Source organism: Microplitis mediator, chromosome 5 (assembly GCF_029852145.1).
Source record: "Microplitis mediator isolate UGA2020A chromosome 5, iyMicMedi2.1, whole genome shotgun sequence".
NCBI classification, from domain to species: Eukaryota; Metazoa; Arthropoda; class Insecta; order Hymenoptera; family Braconidae; genus Microplitis; species Microplitis mediator.
Genome location: NC_079973.1, coordinates 18585741 through 18602427, shown reverse-complemented (window position 1 = coordinate 18602427; position 16687 = coordinate 18585741). Strand labels below are relative to the sequence as shown.

Genomic DNA, 16687 nt, shown 5'->3' with positions numbered 1-16687 from the left:
TTAGATTCAGTAATAAAACATTACAAAGAAGATCATTGTAAAGAAAGTAAGTTGACATAACCTATATTATCATTAAAAGATTTTCTATGACTAATATAAAATGTTTTTAAAATAAATAATAATTTATTTAAAAACTTTTACTTTCATAGATGCATCTTGTGCTTTAAAAAACATAACAACTTACGTTATTGATGATATGATTGAACCTATTAATAACCCTTTAAATAGTCGAGACTCCATGGTTCTTGAATGTAACGACGAAGATATAGATACAGAGCTGGCTATTGAAGATGATTCATAAGATTTAGTTGACAGTAGTAGCGATTCGAATGCTGATAAAATTACACATGTAGAAAAAAAAATGAAACAGTGATGAACCAAAGCTTGAACCAAAGCTTGAACGTAAGCTTTGGCCACCAAATATCACAGAAACTTACGTACATAATTAATTATATTAAAACTTACTATATTATATAGAAGAATCATATATCGTTTTTGGCCACTTATATGGTCTCACATTGATTATATATTTTTCCATATATATTTATCATATATGGTATTTTCATGTGGGTAACTATAACTGTCTTATAGCTCCGCCCGCAGAACCCTTTCCATACTGGTTTACCCGACAGTACGTAAATGTTAGTGTATAGTAAGCAATGTACTCAAAAATTCAAAAAAATATTAATAATTGACAAATTATGATCTTAACAGACTAATCTTTGCAATTAAAAATATATTAGATATAAGAATATTACACTATGTTTCTTAAAGATCCTTTATTCTTGCACAAATACACGAAACATTCACACAGACGTATCCCCACTACCAATTACCACGCTTTTTAACCTTCTCTCGATTTTTTTCCAAACATCCCCAAGGACCGGATGAAAATCGCGAGTCTACTGTATTCTAGAAACTGAACTTTATCTCATAAGGGTAAAAAAGAATATTTTTTTAAAACTCCGATTCAATTAAAACTATATATTATCAAGCTTAACACATAATTTGTTTACATAAAAAAACCTAGTGACCTCAAAATCCAGAGACAAGTACGTCGAATCTAAAAATAACGTTTATTGAATGTAGATATGCAGATACTACACTATATATTATTGATATATTGATGTATTAATATATATTTACGAAAGAAAACATTATATGAATAACTTAAATAAAATTATTGATTTTCTTCCACCGATTATTTAAATTAAATGTGTTGAATTTTTTTCACAATTATACACAAAATTGTTGCTGTGTAAAATGAATTATATATATATGTGTATAAATATATAACACAAGTTGTCGGCAAACAGTCTCGTTCGTATTCGGTCGATTCTTAAGTTGCCCTTGAATTTGCGGTATGTTTGCTATCGCTCGATTGTAACCGACAAGCAAGCCAAGCACGTGCAACTTGAGTTGGAGGTCGAATCAAAAGACCACGAGTAGAGAGAAACAAGAATAAGGAACAAGGGCGCATGATATAGGGATAAAGAATTCAATATAAAATGAGTGTCTGCGAATGAATGAGAAAATAAAAATTTTAATTTGAGTAAACCAATAATACTGCTGATATAATTTATATGTAAATTCAATTTTGTATATAATAATACAAATTTTATGAATTTAAATTTAATTTTGTTTGTCAAGTCAATATATTGGAAATTTTCTGCTTTATTAACTGTCAAAAGTCACATGAAAATCAAATTTTTTCAACATTTATTGAGTTTTTATAGATTTCACAATAATATTTAATAAATTAAATAGTGTTCATCAAAAATGTTATATTTTAAAGTAATTCTGGTATATTCTGTTATCATACATACAAATATAGACGTACAAATCAATAGCTAACACTGTAATTGAAAATTGAATTAAATTTTTTTTACACACACGTTATAATAAATTGACCTTTAAATTGCAACTAATAAAATAGTGTTTGTGCTCCCGAAATATTTTGTTCTCCGTCAGCAATAATAGTATTATAACATCATCATAAATACCAAATTTAAAAAAAAATTACTCTAACCTTGATTCATTTTTATTGGCTGATAATTGATCAAATTAAAAAGAAACGATAACTAAAATCATTATAAATTAACATCATAACTTCAAAACTTATAATAATTTTTAAATTTAAGTATTATCTCACTAAGCATATAATAAATGCAGTAAAATATGAGATAAACCCTTAAGGATTTTCATAATATTAAATAATTGTATCGGGAACTTGGGCCGTAAAAATTGAAGATGCTTAATTTTTCAAATGTTGCAACGTTTTTTGTTTTATTTTGTAGATTGCCTGAAGAAGTTGAAAATAAATCAACGAAACGTTGCAACGTTTGAACAATTTAACATCTTGAATTTTTACGGTCCAAGTTCCTGATACAATTATTTAATATTATTAACCTTAATCGGTTGAACATAGGTCATTTGTGTCCAAATATTCTACTGTAAACGGCTTACATGCCTCCGAATTTCGATGAAAATGGTTATTGAAAAAGGGAATTGCGGGACTGGCAACAACTCTATCGCATAGTTAGAGAAGTCCCAAGAAAACCTACGAATTTATTCAGATTTTTCCTTACAGAATAACATAGTTGAATAAGCGGCGGCCGCTAATGACCCATGTTCAACGTTTACGGGTGCTGAAAATAGCGATACCGGATTAGGATTAAAATCGACGAGAACAAATAGCCGCAGTTTTCATAATAATGTCAGTATAATATCAGAATTATTCATTAGAACATTCATTTTTACTATTATATGATATATTTATATCAACAATTTCACTCGATAAACTCTAGACAACTCAAACATAAAATTTGAGAAAATTGGTGAATAATTTTGAAAAAAGTGTAGAACGCACCCATAACGCTTCACGTTTGAGGTGTGCAATAAGATGAAGCTAAAGAAGAAGAAGAAGAACAACCAGTAGATAAGCAAGGAATCGAGAATAAAGGTATATAGAAAAAAAGCCGCAAGAACGAGAGTGTCTCGAAATTACTGGCGATGGCTACGCCTCTCAGAAGAAAGTCAAGCCATTTTGTACGACAGCTTCAAATGCCTTCTTCCAAACCAAACCTATTATTTTCCTTAGCTGCGTGTACAAATTCCGTTGGAAATTATTCTTTATATATATATATATTATAATACTTATTCAATATCCCTGAGTATTATGTTTATCTTTACCTTAATATTTATTTATTTATATATTAAAAATAAATCGTCGTTAAATTAAAAATAAATATTTATATGAATTAATTTTTATAACCACTGAAATTAAAAATTAAAATTTATTTGAGTTTATTTTTGATGAACAAAAACATTAATTTTTTATAAATAGACGTTTAATAAAGATAACTCAAAATATAATAACAAAGTTTTATATTAAATAAATAACAATGTTTTAATTCTTCTGTATATTCTTGAGCTCGGAATAAATGTAGATAAGAAGAAAATATGACCTTATGAATGCATATATATATGTGTGTGTGTGTATGTGTGAACAATTAAATAATATTATTTCAACCAAATAATACTTTAATTGAAAAATTAAAAGCTATTATTTCTACTAATGACTTAGGTATTATTTTTTCTATTCTAGTCTAAAATTTTTTTTTTTATTCAGATAAATTGATATTGATAGTTATTCGTTATTATCAATAGCAATTAAATTAGCGATAAAGGATAATAACGAAAAAATAATTTATATATTAAATATTTTTAATAATTACATACATTCCACATCTACAATAACATAGTGAATATAAATAATTTAAATAAAAAATATATAACTTGAATTTATTGTCAATATAAACCAGCAGCAATAGATATCAGAACCAAAATAAAAATACACAATTTTTTGTCTTATCAACGTAAATAAATGTATCGCAATATTTATTATTATTTAATATATTATATTATTTTTATTTCAAAAACATCTTATTTAAATTTAATAAATTTAACACTAATACTCAAGTTCTGTATCAAAGTCAACAGTTTATTAATGACACTTTACGATAAAGTTATCGCACCAGAAAAGTTGTAACGCGTTCCCGCGGGTCGACATTGAACGTTATATGTAATGTAGAACAGATATAAAAAATATTTTTATTCTTGTCTGTCTTCTCCACTTCTTGTTCCTTCTTTTTTTCATCATCTTCTTCTTTTCTTCTTCTTCTTCTTCGGCACGAAGAAGTACAGAAAAAAGACTTGAAAGGTCTGCGTGCCCCGAGGAATGCCGTAATATCAATCATCGACGAAACCCACGGGTTCCACGAAAATCTTGGTCCTCTACATTGCAATTCATCTCTATCTCTTTCTCTCTTACTTTATCTTTCAATACACCCTTTACTAAATTTTTTTTTTTTAGTTATCTTCTAACCGCTGTAGCTTTTATTAATTTTATTTTTACTTTACATTTCCTAGTTATGACTTGCGGTATATGACTCGAAATATTTTCACATGTTACAATAATAACCAATAAACGATCGAATAATTTTACATCAAAATTTAATGTTACACTTAATTATCAATAAAACTTTCTAAGTATTTTATTTTAAAAATGTTTCGTGGATATGTGCGAGTATAAAATTTGTTTGATTGAATAGATACTAAATCCACATTATATTAATAAATAATTAGACAGTACTTTTGTTCGCGCTAACCACGAACAATACTAGATATTATTTTTGTTTGAAATGTTATGGTGTCATAGTAAAGCCGGACCATATGTTGGCCACCTGCAGAAATTAGTATAAAGATTATGATTTGAAACCGAAAATTTTCTTGGGGTGAGAAAAACTTTTCTTGAGCAAAGAAAAAATTTTTTGGGTTTGAAAAAAATTACTTACGCTAAGAAATTATTTTTAGTCCTAAAAAAATTTTTGTTTTAATTTCACAATGCAAAATTTTTCTTGTGCCAAGAAATCCTGTTTTCTGTGTAAAATTGATAACATGATAACTATTATGTTCCAAATTACTTAAAGCATTGTAAATTTTACTATGATCACAGTAATTTTTGCAGGTGTTTATTTCAATTTCCATCAGGTGGCCACTATGGTCAGGCTTTACTATTACACCATAGCGTTTCCAAATTATAATTTTATTCTAGTATTTAAAACTACCCTGTAAAAAATCGGGAGTGAATTCGGAGTGATTACGGGTTTTATTTAAATCTGAATTCACTCCGTCAACGGGGGTTTCGGAGTTTAATAAAAAATCACTTCGCTTCAGGAGTAAAAAGGAAGTTTGCCTTGTCAGCGGAGTGATTTCGGAGTGGTCTGGATTTTATTTAAATCCGCATTTACGCCGATTCAGAATTTTAATATTAAAATAAACTCCCTTTAGAAGTGAATTTTACTCTGAGAAGATTAGATAAATGAACAGTCATCCACTTCCTATTCACTCCTGATTTAATCCGCGTTCACTCCGGAAATTTTTTACACCGTCCTAAAAATAACCCTAAAAAAACAAAGCTTTTTATTTCATTTAGCAATTTATATTGAGTGGCTTAATCTCACTCCAATGAAAAGTAAGCGGATAATGGGTCTTTTACCTTAAAAATATTAACAAAAATAATAAAAAATATATTTTTTTAAACATATTTACCTAAAAATTTTTTGATAAGTTTTATTAATCATCAGTTATACTATTTTAACAATTATCTTTATAATTGTTTTTAAAATAATTAAAAAAAATTTTTTTTTAATTAATGATAAAGTTTAATTCCACTTCACAAGAGGTCGAAGAAACTTTTAAGATAATAGGAAGTTGGAGAAGTGCTTTTTGGGAGTGAAGTGGAGGAATCATACTAAAAAAAAAAAAAAAAAAAAAAAAATTGTTAAGTATTAGAGGTATCATCGAAGAAGACTGAAGCACTGAAGCAGCCGGATCCTCCTCTCATCTCGTAGCCTTGGACTTGACTCGAAAGAATGCGCCGTACACTGACCTCCACTCTACTCACTCACCTACTCGGTTACTCGCTTGCTCCCTCAATTTCCTTCCATCGTGTGGGCGCCGCCGTCGCTGTCGCGTTCCTCAGCAATTCTGCGGTACGCGGCCTCCTTTATTTCATCTTCCCATCCTTTTTTTCATTTTTCTTTTGTCTCGTCAAGACTTATCCTTTCTTTCTATCCAGCTATCCTGTTAAGACAATATTTCTGATTTAATAAACTTAAATAATCATTTTTTTATATTTTATTTAAATATTTCATTATTTATTCATATTCATTAATTTCACTTTTTTTTTTTATCTAAATAATGTAACACTAATTAAGGTCAATTTATTTTTAATTATAAATAAATAGACTCATCCTCATTTATTTTTTTATTTTTATCAGTAATCATAATCATTGTACATTTTAATTATTTATTTATTTTTTTATCTTATGCGCTTCTGCCTGTAGTTATTAAAAATCATTAGTATTTTATCACATTTATTTTTCATTAATGGTATTTATGAATGTATTTTGTATATTGATAATTATTTGTCTGTTGAATGATAACAATGATAAAGAAAGGGATTTATAAAATGGATAAGGATGAATTTCGAAATATGGTGGTCTCATCCATCATAAGTTTCAATAACATGTCAAATGATAATCTTTTGTGAGTATACAGAATATTCATATTTTTTGTCATACTCATATATAGACTGTCATTTTATATTAAAATTTATTTCTTATATTCATGGTTTGAAACTTTTTAGTAAAGAAAAAAAAGTCCTTTGAAGCACTTTATCTGGGTACAAAAAATTTTTATTTCATGAAATTCATATATTTGCACCAGTGTAACAAATGTTGAATCTATTTCGACAATTTTTAATCGAAGAATTTATAACATTACATGTGATTTATTGTTATGAAGTTTCAAAGTTCTTGAAACTTTTAAAATTACGAATTTATCAAATTTTTTTCGTAGGCCTTTTTCGTAATCACGAATTCTCGTACATCAAAAACTCTAGCACTGATTAATAATTTCATGAAAATTTTCATGGTGTTAAATTTTGAACTATTTCCGGGTCAAAAATAAAACTTGATTTAGACTTGGTTTACCAAGTCGAAATTAGAGCTTTTTTTCACAAGACAAACCCGATTTTTTTTACGGAGATATGAAATACATTGAGCTTTGGCCTTGGTTTAGACTTAACTGGCTTACTTAGTTCACTTAAATCGTGATTTACTAAAAAATACTGCTTGCTTGTGACTTGGTTGAGTAAGTCTAAAGTAAGGAGAATAAATAACGTTTTTCGACTTGGTTCAGCAAGTCAAAAGTAGGGTGAATGACTGTCCTGCTCAAAGCGAAGACGAATAAGTTGAAACTAAGATTAAAAAAGTTCTAAAAGTTGACGAAAATTTGATTTAAGTCGAAAAAGTTGAGATCTTGTTGAAAAATCGTTGGCAAATCGATAACTTCAAAAGAAAATAAGGTGAAGTGAGCTTGAATCAAGTTTTATTTTTGACTCGGGCTTACTAAAAAACGTATAAACTTGACTCAATGGTATCTTTTATCAACAAAATTGAATGCCCTATAAATTGTATAATTTATAAGCCCGGAAAAATTTTCTTTATAAACACAGCTCGATAGAAATCGAATTAAGTGTAATAAAATTAGAAAAAAATTTTAATTTATTAATAAATCGTATTAGTAACTTGAGAATGTAAAATTGCAATTTTTTGTGGTGATTAATATGTACGTAGGGGAAGGGGGGGGGCAAAAGGGGGTAGGGTGGGCAAAACGGGGTACCCTCAAAATTTTATGAAAAAAAAAAATTTTTTTTTTTCGTCTAATTAGTATAAATCCGATATATTTGCGCACTTTTAGCCCTACGCATGACACCTGGGGCAAAATGGACCAGCCGAAAATTTTGAAAAAACGATTCTTTTATATTTTTATCGTCAAATTAAATAAAATATAATACATTAATCCATTTTTCGGCTGATTTGTTATAGCTGGGGCAAATTTGGCCACTAAAAATATTCGAAAATAATATTTTATTTTGTTATTGATAATATATTTTAAATAATGCAAAATAATCTGCAATCTAAAAAATCAAAAAACACGTTTTTTGGGTTCAAAATAATGACAAATAAGAAATACAGAATTGTTTTTTTTTTATTAAATAGCAATTAGTAATTAAGCTTATCGCGGGGAAACGATTTATTACACTTAAAAAAATTTTTATTGAGTATTATAAAACCAAAAATAGTTGTCAAGAGAAAGAAATACATTCTTAATAATGAAAACAATTTAAAAAAAAAAAAAAAAAAAAAATCTTTTTTTGGAGGGAGGCCTCTCTGCCCCACAAAAATTTTATTTTTTGCCTTCGTGTCCACCAATGATGTGAAATGTAATTTTTCTTCATGTATATTACATATAAAAGATTCAAATAATAAAATTTGATCAATTTTCAGAAATTTTTTTTTTCAACTTTTTTTAAGGGTACCCCGTTTTGCCCGCCAAAAATAAAAATTTTATTTTTTAATGGCAGCTAAAAATTTTGTCTATTTATCTCGAATATCAATAAAAACAAAAAGATTTAGCGTATTTTAGTCCTCGAAAACTTAGTATTTCCTTAGGTACCCCCTTTTGCCCCCCCCCCCCCCCCCACCCCTATATTGTACATGTATATTCATTTATAGAATTCGTGAGTTAAAAAAAACCACATGATAACTCATTTTTTTTCTTAAGTTGATTAAATAATTTTAAATTAAACATATTCATAAATCCCGTATTCAAGAATCAAAAATCTCAACTAAAAACCGCAGACTGTATGGCTACGACTTAACTATCAATAAAATTTTGTCATACATTTTCCATTATAAAAATATATATACAATTAATATCTCACTATAAACACAGCTACTACTTTACAGTATAGCATGCAAAGATAACTTTTCCTCTTGGATGTTGTTATAATCTTTTATTTTTCTTTATTTATTTATTGATACTTATTATTGGTCGTTAACTCGATGATGAGTAATTATTAGTATATTACATACCTAGGCCAGTAAAATAAGAAAAGTCTCAGAGCACATGTAATTGTTGGCCGAGGCGAAGCCGAGGCTGACAAACATGTGGTCTGAGGCTTTCTTTTTTACTGGCCAAGGTGCGTATACTATTTTTCTGCTCGACGAAGCCGGAAAGTCGCAACTTCGTTTGGGGCAGCGGCCCGAAAGTTGCCACTTTCCGGCCGGAGGGCAGAAAATTATATTTTATGTAAAATACATAAAATTGATTTTTTTAAACAAATTTGAGTTTAAAAATACTCGTTTCAGTTGTTTGCAATATTTAATATTTCAATAATTATTATTAGATGCGATTGATTTAATTTTTTCAAATTTTTTTTTTTTGTAACGCACGTGATGTATGACAGAATAAGTGTTTGATATAAAAATGTAATCGATGGTTGACATAATAGTAATGATTAAAAGAAAATATATTGTCATATCAAGGACATATGATGAATATTCTGATACATGCTTTTTTTAAATCTTATACTACTACAAACAACCTTCGGTCTTAAAATAGATCCCGGATGACTTTAAACCAATGAGAGAGTATGATATAAAGATATAGAGGTGGACACACAAGTTTGCTCGTTTATCTCATTGTAAATACGGCAGAATAGAGATGAGCATTTGTATGTGTATATATATAAATAAATATATGTATTTAAATATTTATATATCTACGTTTATGTGTATTTTAGATTTGAATTATTAATCTGACCGGTTTTCTACTATTAAATAACTGATAATATGTATAGTTATTAGTAATTTATTTGAAAAATTTAATTGTTTTGTTATTTTCTAACAATCATTTTATATTCGAAATAAGTCAATAAATTTTTTCAACACTTATAAATTCAGATCAAGTAAAAAAAAATTTTAATTTAACTATATATATTTTATTCGTTGTATAAAAATAAAAGAACGTTTCTGATATTTTTATTGTATTTGTGTACTTAATTTAGGAAATAGGATTTAGCTAACGCTTGATTTAGATGTCAAGATGCGTGTTGATTATTTGATATAACTATATTTTTTTATCGATTTTTTTATCAACTTAATTACATATATATACTTATATATTGTTTTATTAGTTATAAAAGAATGGAATTTATGTTTTGATTAAATCAATTATTATTTCGCATATCTATGACGTAAATGCTTGTATGCGAGAGAAAAAAAATAATATAAGACTAATGACCTGAAAAAAAAATTTTATTGTTTATTTGATAGGTGATTATTATTTTATTTATATCTTTGTTAAAATTTTTTTTTTAGAATTAACAATCAAAATAACAATAAATTTATTTTAAATTTAAAAAATAATGATATTGTTATTTATTTTAACAAAAAAACTTTTCTTATGAATTAAAATTTTATAGAATATAAATTTTTTATTAAGATTTCAATGAGATGACGCCAGCAAAATAAATAAAATTTATAGGTATATGTATATATAGATTTTATTTAACAAGTCATCAACGTCGAAATTAATTCGTGATGAGTCAAACTTGATTTTTTATAACAACAACTACGTCACATGAAAAATCCCCAAGTTCATGACTTTTATATTGTGTATGATTATAATGCCAAAAAAATAAATATATTCAATAAATAATCGAAGGGTAATTTTTTTTACAATTTGTTCCAGAAGACGTGAGCTATAGAAACGTCGAAATCACGTCTGCCTTTACGCACCTGCCCCAAAAGGGTGAGTAGATTTAAAATTTTATTACAATTAAATATGTATACATATATAAATGTATATTTTTTAAATTATCTGAGGCACAATCGGTTTTTAGGAAAAAGTTAACTGGAAAATAGAAAAAAATAAAATGTTATTATTTTTATAGGAGTCTAAAAATATTTGAACGCAATAAAAAATATTAAATAGTTTGTCACTATGTTGAATTACATCAGATACAAAATGTATATATATATATATCTTTTGATAAGTTTTTATGAACATAAAAATTACTTATAGTTTATTGAACTTCAATATAAAAATATATTTAAGTATTTTTTTCACTCAACTGATTGTTAAATTAATTTTTATTTTTGTATTAATTATATATTACAAAACATAAATCATATATTTTTTATTTTAACGTAATAAAATATACTCACGATCAAAAATAATTATAATTTTTTCATTATTTTATTTATTTGGTTACGGAAAACTTTTAAATTACGGAAAAAAGTTAAAAAACAAACAAATAAAAACGAGGCTTTTAATCTATTCCGTCGCTATTAATAAATTTTATCAGTTTTATTTCATAACCACAAAAAACTATCGTTAATTATCTTCAGTTAACAAAACTCGTAATTTGATCATCGAACACATAAAATCCAGTTATAAGCCAATAAACGAAGACTATAAATGTATAAAAAGCCAAAAAAGTTTTATCTAAAAAAATAATCATATGAATTTATTTTGAAATAAAATTATAAAAAATGTATCACTATTTCCATTATTTTTCTCTATTCGTTTACATAAATATTATTATTATTATTATCACAGTAATTATTTAAAATTAAAAATTCGTTATCTCCCCTACTCTGACTTGACAACTCCCCACTATCGCCTCACGCTTAACTTCTAAGAATTATTTACAAAGAATTATCAGTTGCGCCGTAGAATCAGTCAGTCACAACTCGACAGTTGATTCGTAAGCATTAAATTCGCTGTTTCTTAGAAATAAAGACTCATAACTACATGCACATCATAAAAAATTTATTTTAAAAATAATAAACAATTACATCACAAAAGACAGTAGGAAATATTTTATGTATGTTCACTAATAATATAATTTTATCACAAATCGCGATATTTAATTAATAAATGGTGTAGTGAAGCACAATAGTAATTTAAATATTAATCATAGGGGATCTTTTAATCATTGGAGTTTAAAATTGTTAAAAATTACAAGCAATTGGCCTAGTTGATCACTAACATACTGTCAATATATAATACAATTGTCGATTATATATACAATAAAAATATAATAGTAAACTAATGTTATCGCAACGAGGCTTTACTCTTTATAATTTGCTTTGTATGTAATGTACTTTATTCTCTTGTCACAATCTATTTAATTTCCTTCTCTCCCACTCTTTTTCTTCTTCTTCTTCTTCTTCTTCTTCTCTTGAATATCAACAAACACAACCACCTACACTTACATAAAATAAGCATATATACACTTATTTATATATATATATATATATGTGATATATATGATTGAAGATTCAAAACCATGACTTGAGTTGTCGAGAGAAGAATTATCTTCGTTGTGGTCTTCATAAAAAGAACTAAACATTACGTAGTTTTTAAAAATATTTTTGTTTTCTACATCATTAAATTATTTTGTCTCTTTGTTTCTTCTCTTACTCTCATAACCACTTTGAAAGTGATCTAAATTTATATATTACTTCGTTAAACATATCTACATAAATACAAAGAGTAAAGAGAATAAAGATAATTTTATGCTAAGTAAATTAATTATTTTTTTTAGATTAAAGTCTTCGTTTATTGTTTACTAAAACAAATACAATGTTAAATTAATAGATTAATTTATTATTTTATTATTGATCTTAATATAATATCAATAATTATTAAGTGAAGTGAAATTAAATGACATTAATAAACATTTAAATATTTTCTAACAGTGTCTGGGACACATTAAAATTTTTATTTAAAAGTTATTTAATAATTTATTTCCTGTCATACATTCAGACATTTTAATTTAATTATTTAACAACAGACTGAATTTTAAGTGATAACGAGATATGGATTTTTTGTGATCGATATCAGTTAATTATCAATATTTATTTTTATAACAATGTGACACACAAAGGTTCAATATTTTTTTTTGTTTTTATAAATAAAACGTATTTTCTGTTATCATAATAAAATTTAAAAAAATAAATTATAAATAATGACAGGCCGAAAATAAAAAAATATTTTATCGCCAGTTAATGTAACACTTGGATATATTTAACTATCATTGTTTCATTAGTACGGTTTTTTTTTTTTTTTTTTTTTTTTTTTTTTAAGTAATAAAATTTATTACACATTCTATACATATATTTTTATTATATCATCATCAAAAATAATTTAAAAAACGAGATAATAAAAGTAATAAAAAAAAATATTATTGTGATAAGTTGAAATAAATGTGATATATTTTCAATAAGAAAATAAGTTTAATGTTTGATAATTGATAATTGAGTAAAACAAAGTAGAAAAAAAAAATAATAATAAAAATATGAAGGTGTCAGTCGATCATGGAAGTGCATTTAGTCCGTATAATTCTAAAACTGTGCGTGCCTCACCTGTGTACATAGCACCAGGTTTACCGGACATGTGTATCGTATGTGTAGACATGGCGAGGGACACGCCGGGCTCGCCGATGTCGCGACCACGTGACCTGGCCGCTGGGGGCGCTACGGCAACCCTCACTTCCGGTGCTTATCATGTCTCCACCGCCGACCCACAGAATTTGCATAATCACGCGCTCCAGCAAAAAATACTCGAGGTAATGTAAAGACATTTATGATACATATCTATATACCATATTTTTATTCTTATTAATAAATCATTTTAATTTAAATATTTTTATCAATTTTCATTGATTTTTTTAACATTAAATCATCTAATTAAAGCTGTTAAAACAATATTTACATTAATAATATAATTATTTACGATACTCATAAATTTGTAATTAATCATATTTAATATTTAAATTAAAATGTTTTTTTTTTTTTACATATTTTTAAATCCTGATTATTATTGTCGATAAAATCAATTATAATTTATGATTGATTTTATTTAAATCTGATAAATAAAATGTTGAATCAAAAATAATTTTCTATGTACCTGAAGATCGGAACGTTTTTCGCGTAACGAAAATGAAAAAAAATTTATGTGATTCGACTGCTTAAGGGCAACTTAAAGCCAACTTAAGGGGTAGCTTCGGAGGTTGGGGGTGGCCTAAGATTTTCGGCGGACATGCCAACATCTATATGGGAAACTGAAATCAGTTTCAGAAATCCAGTCATCTTGTGGATTTTTTACTTTCCAATCTTTTTTTCCTTTGCGAGAAAAACGTTTCGATCTTCAGGAACATAATTTGCAACAATTTTGACGGTACCCCTTTTTTAAAACTTACAGAATATCTGATTGAAAAAAGTATGTTTTTAAAATGATAAAGAATATTTTTGAGTATTTTTTCTGGTCTCAATTGAACACATGTAGGTGTAATAGGAAAATTTTTATAAATATAAGATTATCACAGTTTTTCAGAAAATGCTAAATATAATTTATTTGATGGTTTTACATTGCATCAAATTTGCGGAATAAACGCGGGTAAAATACGGAGCGAATTTGGAGCAGTTGATTTTTTATTTATTTAATCCTCTCGGAATGGAATTCACTTCAAAGAGTAGTTTGTTAAATATTAGAACCCCGGATCGGAGTAGACACGGATTGAAATAAAATCCAAATCACTTCATTGAAAATAAACCTCCCTGTTTACTTCGTACGTGGAGTTATTTTGTTTTTTTAAACTTTACTTCGGAACTCCGAAAAAATAGTTTGCCATTGTTCCTTTAAAGGCCCAGTTACAGGACATGAATTAATTGAAATTACATATCTTTAAAAAATTTAGTATTAACGAAAATTATTTTTATTGCAAATCAAAATTTTTCTTTGTATTTTAAATTAGTAATTTTTACAAAACAGGATAATTCGGACCTCTCCTTAAAAATACATTTTAGTTTTTTTTACCATTAAATTTGGTATCTGGACAGGTCCCATGAGAAAACTTAAATCTATCGATATACATCTAGATCTGGTCATATAAAATTTTTTCTTGTCAGATATTGAATTTAGACATGATTGTTTCTGAACATACTTCGTTAGATTCAAGTTGAACGAGTAATGAAACGCTCAGGAGCCCGTTTTGTATATTTTTACATTTAAAACAATAATTTTTACAATTTTTAAATTAGTTCGTACAGAAATCGTACTTATTACTTATCCTTTTGCCATTAGTTACTTTATTCTGAAGTTATTATAGTTCATTTTTTGATTTATTGGATTCGAAACCGTCCGTTACGTGGATTAAAAAATTTATTTAAGTAATGTTTAAATATTTATTTCTGGAGCGTGCAATATATATTATTCTTACAGGCTAAAGTTACTTAGATTGACTGTAATTAAAAAAAAAAAAAAAATAATTAAATTTACAAATTAATTTGACACCCACTATTACAGTTGGATTAAAACTAACAACATGGTATTTTTATCGTAATATTAATTCCCGACATATATAAATTATTTATCTTAAATATTTATTTATTTTACAGAGATAATCTTATCACCATACATAAATATTCCTAAAAAAAAAAAAAAAAAAAATTGACCTATTATAAATAATAGCGTAAAACGTAAATATCACTTTAGTGCGCGTGCAGACGATATTGTCGAACAGTCAACTTTATTTTACTGGACTTGAATTTTAAATTTTATAAAAATATTATTTATTTATTTTTTAAAGATACGATAAACTTTGTTTTTTATTTTATTAAGTATTTTCATCATAATAATTCTCTTTTTCTAATGTCGTCTAATCACTACATGTTTACAATTCATCCAAAGTTGATATCTTTATTTCTCATATGTCTCTATAGAATTTATATATTAATAAAATTATACACAAATAAAAAAATCTGAATATCGATTGACCCTATGGGTCAACCTCAAACTTTCCGCCGTTTTCAAGCTCAGAGAGCTTGAAAACTTTATTATTGGTAAACTTTCGAGCTCAAAAAACAGCTGGGCCGGAAATATGTTCATTTCGCTGAAAAAAAGTAATTTTTGTACGACAATATTTTCGGAACAGATTAACCGATTTGTTTGTGCTTTCGAAAGCGCTTATTGAGACTTAGATTTGAGAATAAAAACTCTAAAAAAATTTTTTTTTATTTCGATTTTTTGTATAACTTGTAAATTAGTCGACCGATCGACTCCAAAATCGAATTAGCTTTAAGCCTTGGTGAGCCATTTCGATTGCCGCCAAGAACGTTCAAATCAGTTGATTCTTTCCAAAAATATCGTCGGACAAAAAAAGATTACACACACACACACACGTGCGCACACATAATCGTCTCTCTGAAAATGACAGAATATCATCATAGGACCTTTAAACGTCGACCTCTGATGAAAACTCGATTTTTGAAAATTGGGGTGGAAACAATAGCTTTCGGAATTTTTCGAAAATCGTCGATTTTCTTAGCGAAAAATTTACAAAATAGACGGTAATTTTTAAATGTTAATTTTTTGTTCACTCAAACTAATAATTTTCTTTTAACATTTTCATGGGTAGCAATTGAACTTTCTTAAAAAATAATACATTAATACTTTTAGTGTCTTCTAATCTATTTATGTAATTAGTATCTGAGGTTTGATTAATTTACAGACCATCCAATAATCGAAATTTATCGGATTAATTTAATTTATAGGTCTATAAATATTTTATTGAAAACCTAGACAACAGCATAAAATTAAAAAAAATTATAACTTTGAATTATTCCTTGGACATTGCAATCGTCATTATACCAATTACATAATTTGAAAATTGAATTTTCAAAATTTAAGAAGATAATGAAAAACA

General features: G+C 26.7%; 1 protein-coding gene across 10 annotated transcripts in view; it reads left to right on the top strand.

Moving 5' to 3' along the window:
* Window positions 1-16687, top strand: part of LOC130669160 (histone deacetylase 4) — a 135391-nt gene that overhangs the window by 92500 nt on the left and 26204 nt on the right. For 7 of the 10 annotated variants that reach the window (XM_057471909.1, XM_057471915.1, XM_057471912.1 and 4 more), the window contains exons 3-4: window positions 10666-10725; window positions 13395-13549. In XM_057471909.1, coding sequence (XP_057327892.1) covers window positions 10666-10725; window positions 13395-13549 — 215 coding nt within the window. Of the gene's footprint in view, window positions 1-10665; window positions 10726-13394; window positions 13550-16687 lie in introns of those variants that run through there. The other 3 variants (XM_057471910.1, XM_057471907.1, XM_057471913.1) reach the window with 2 other exon arrangements.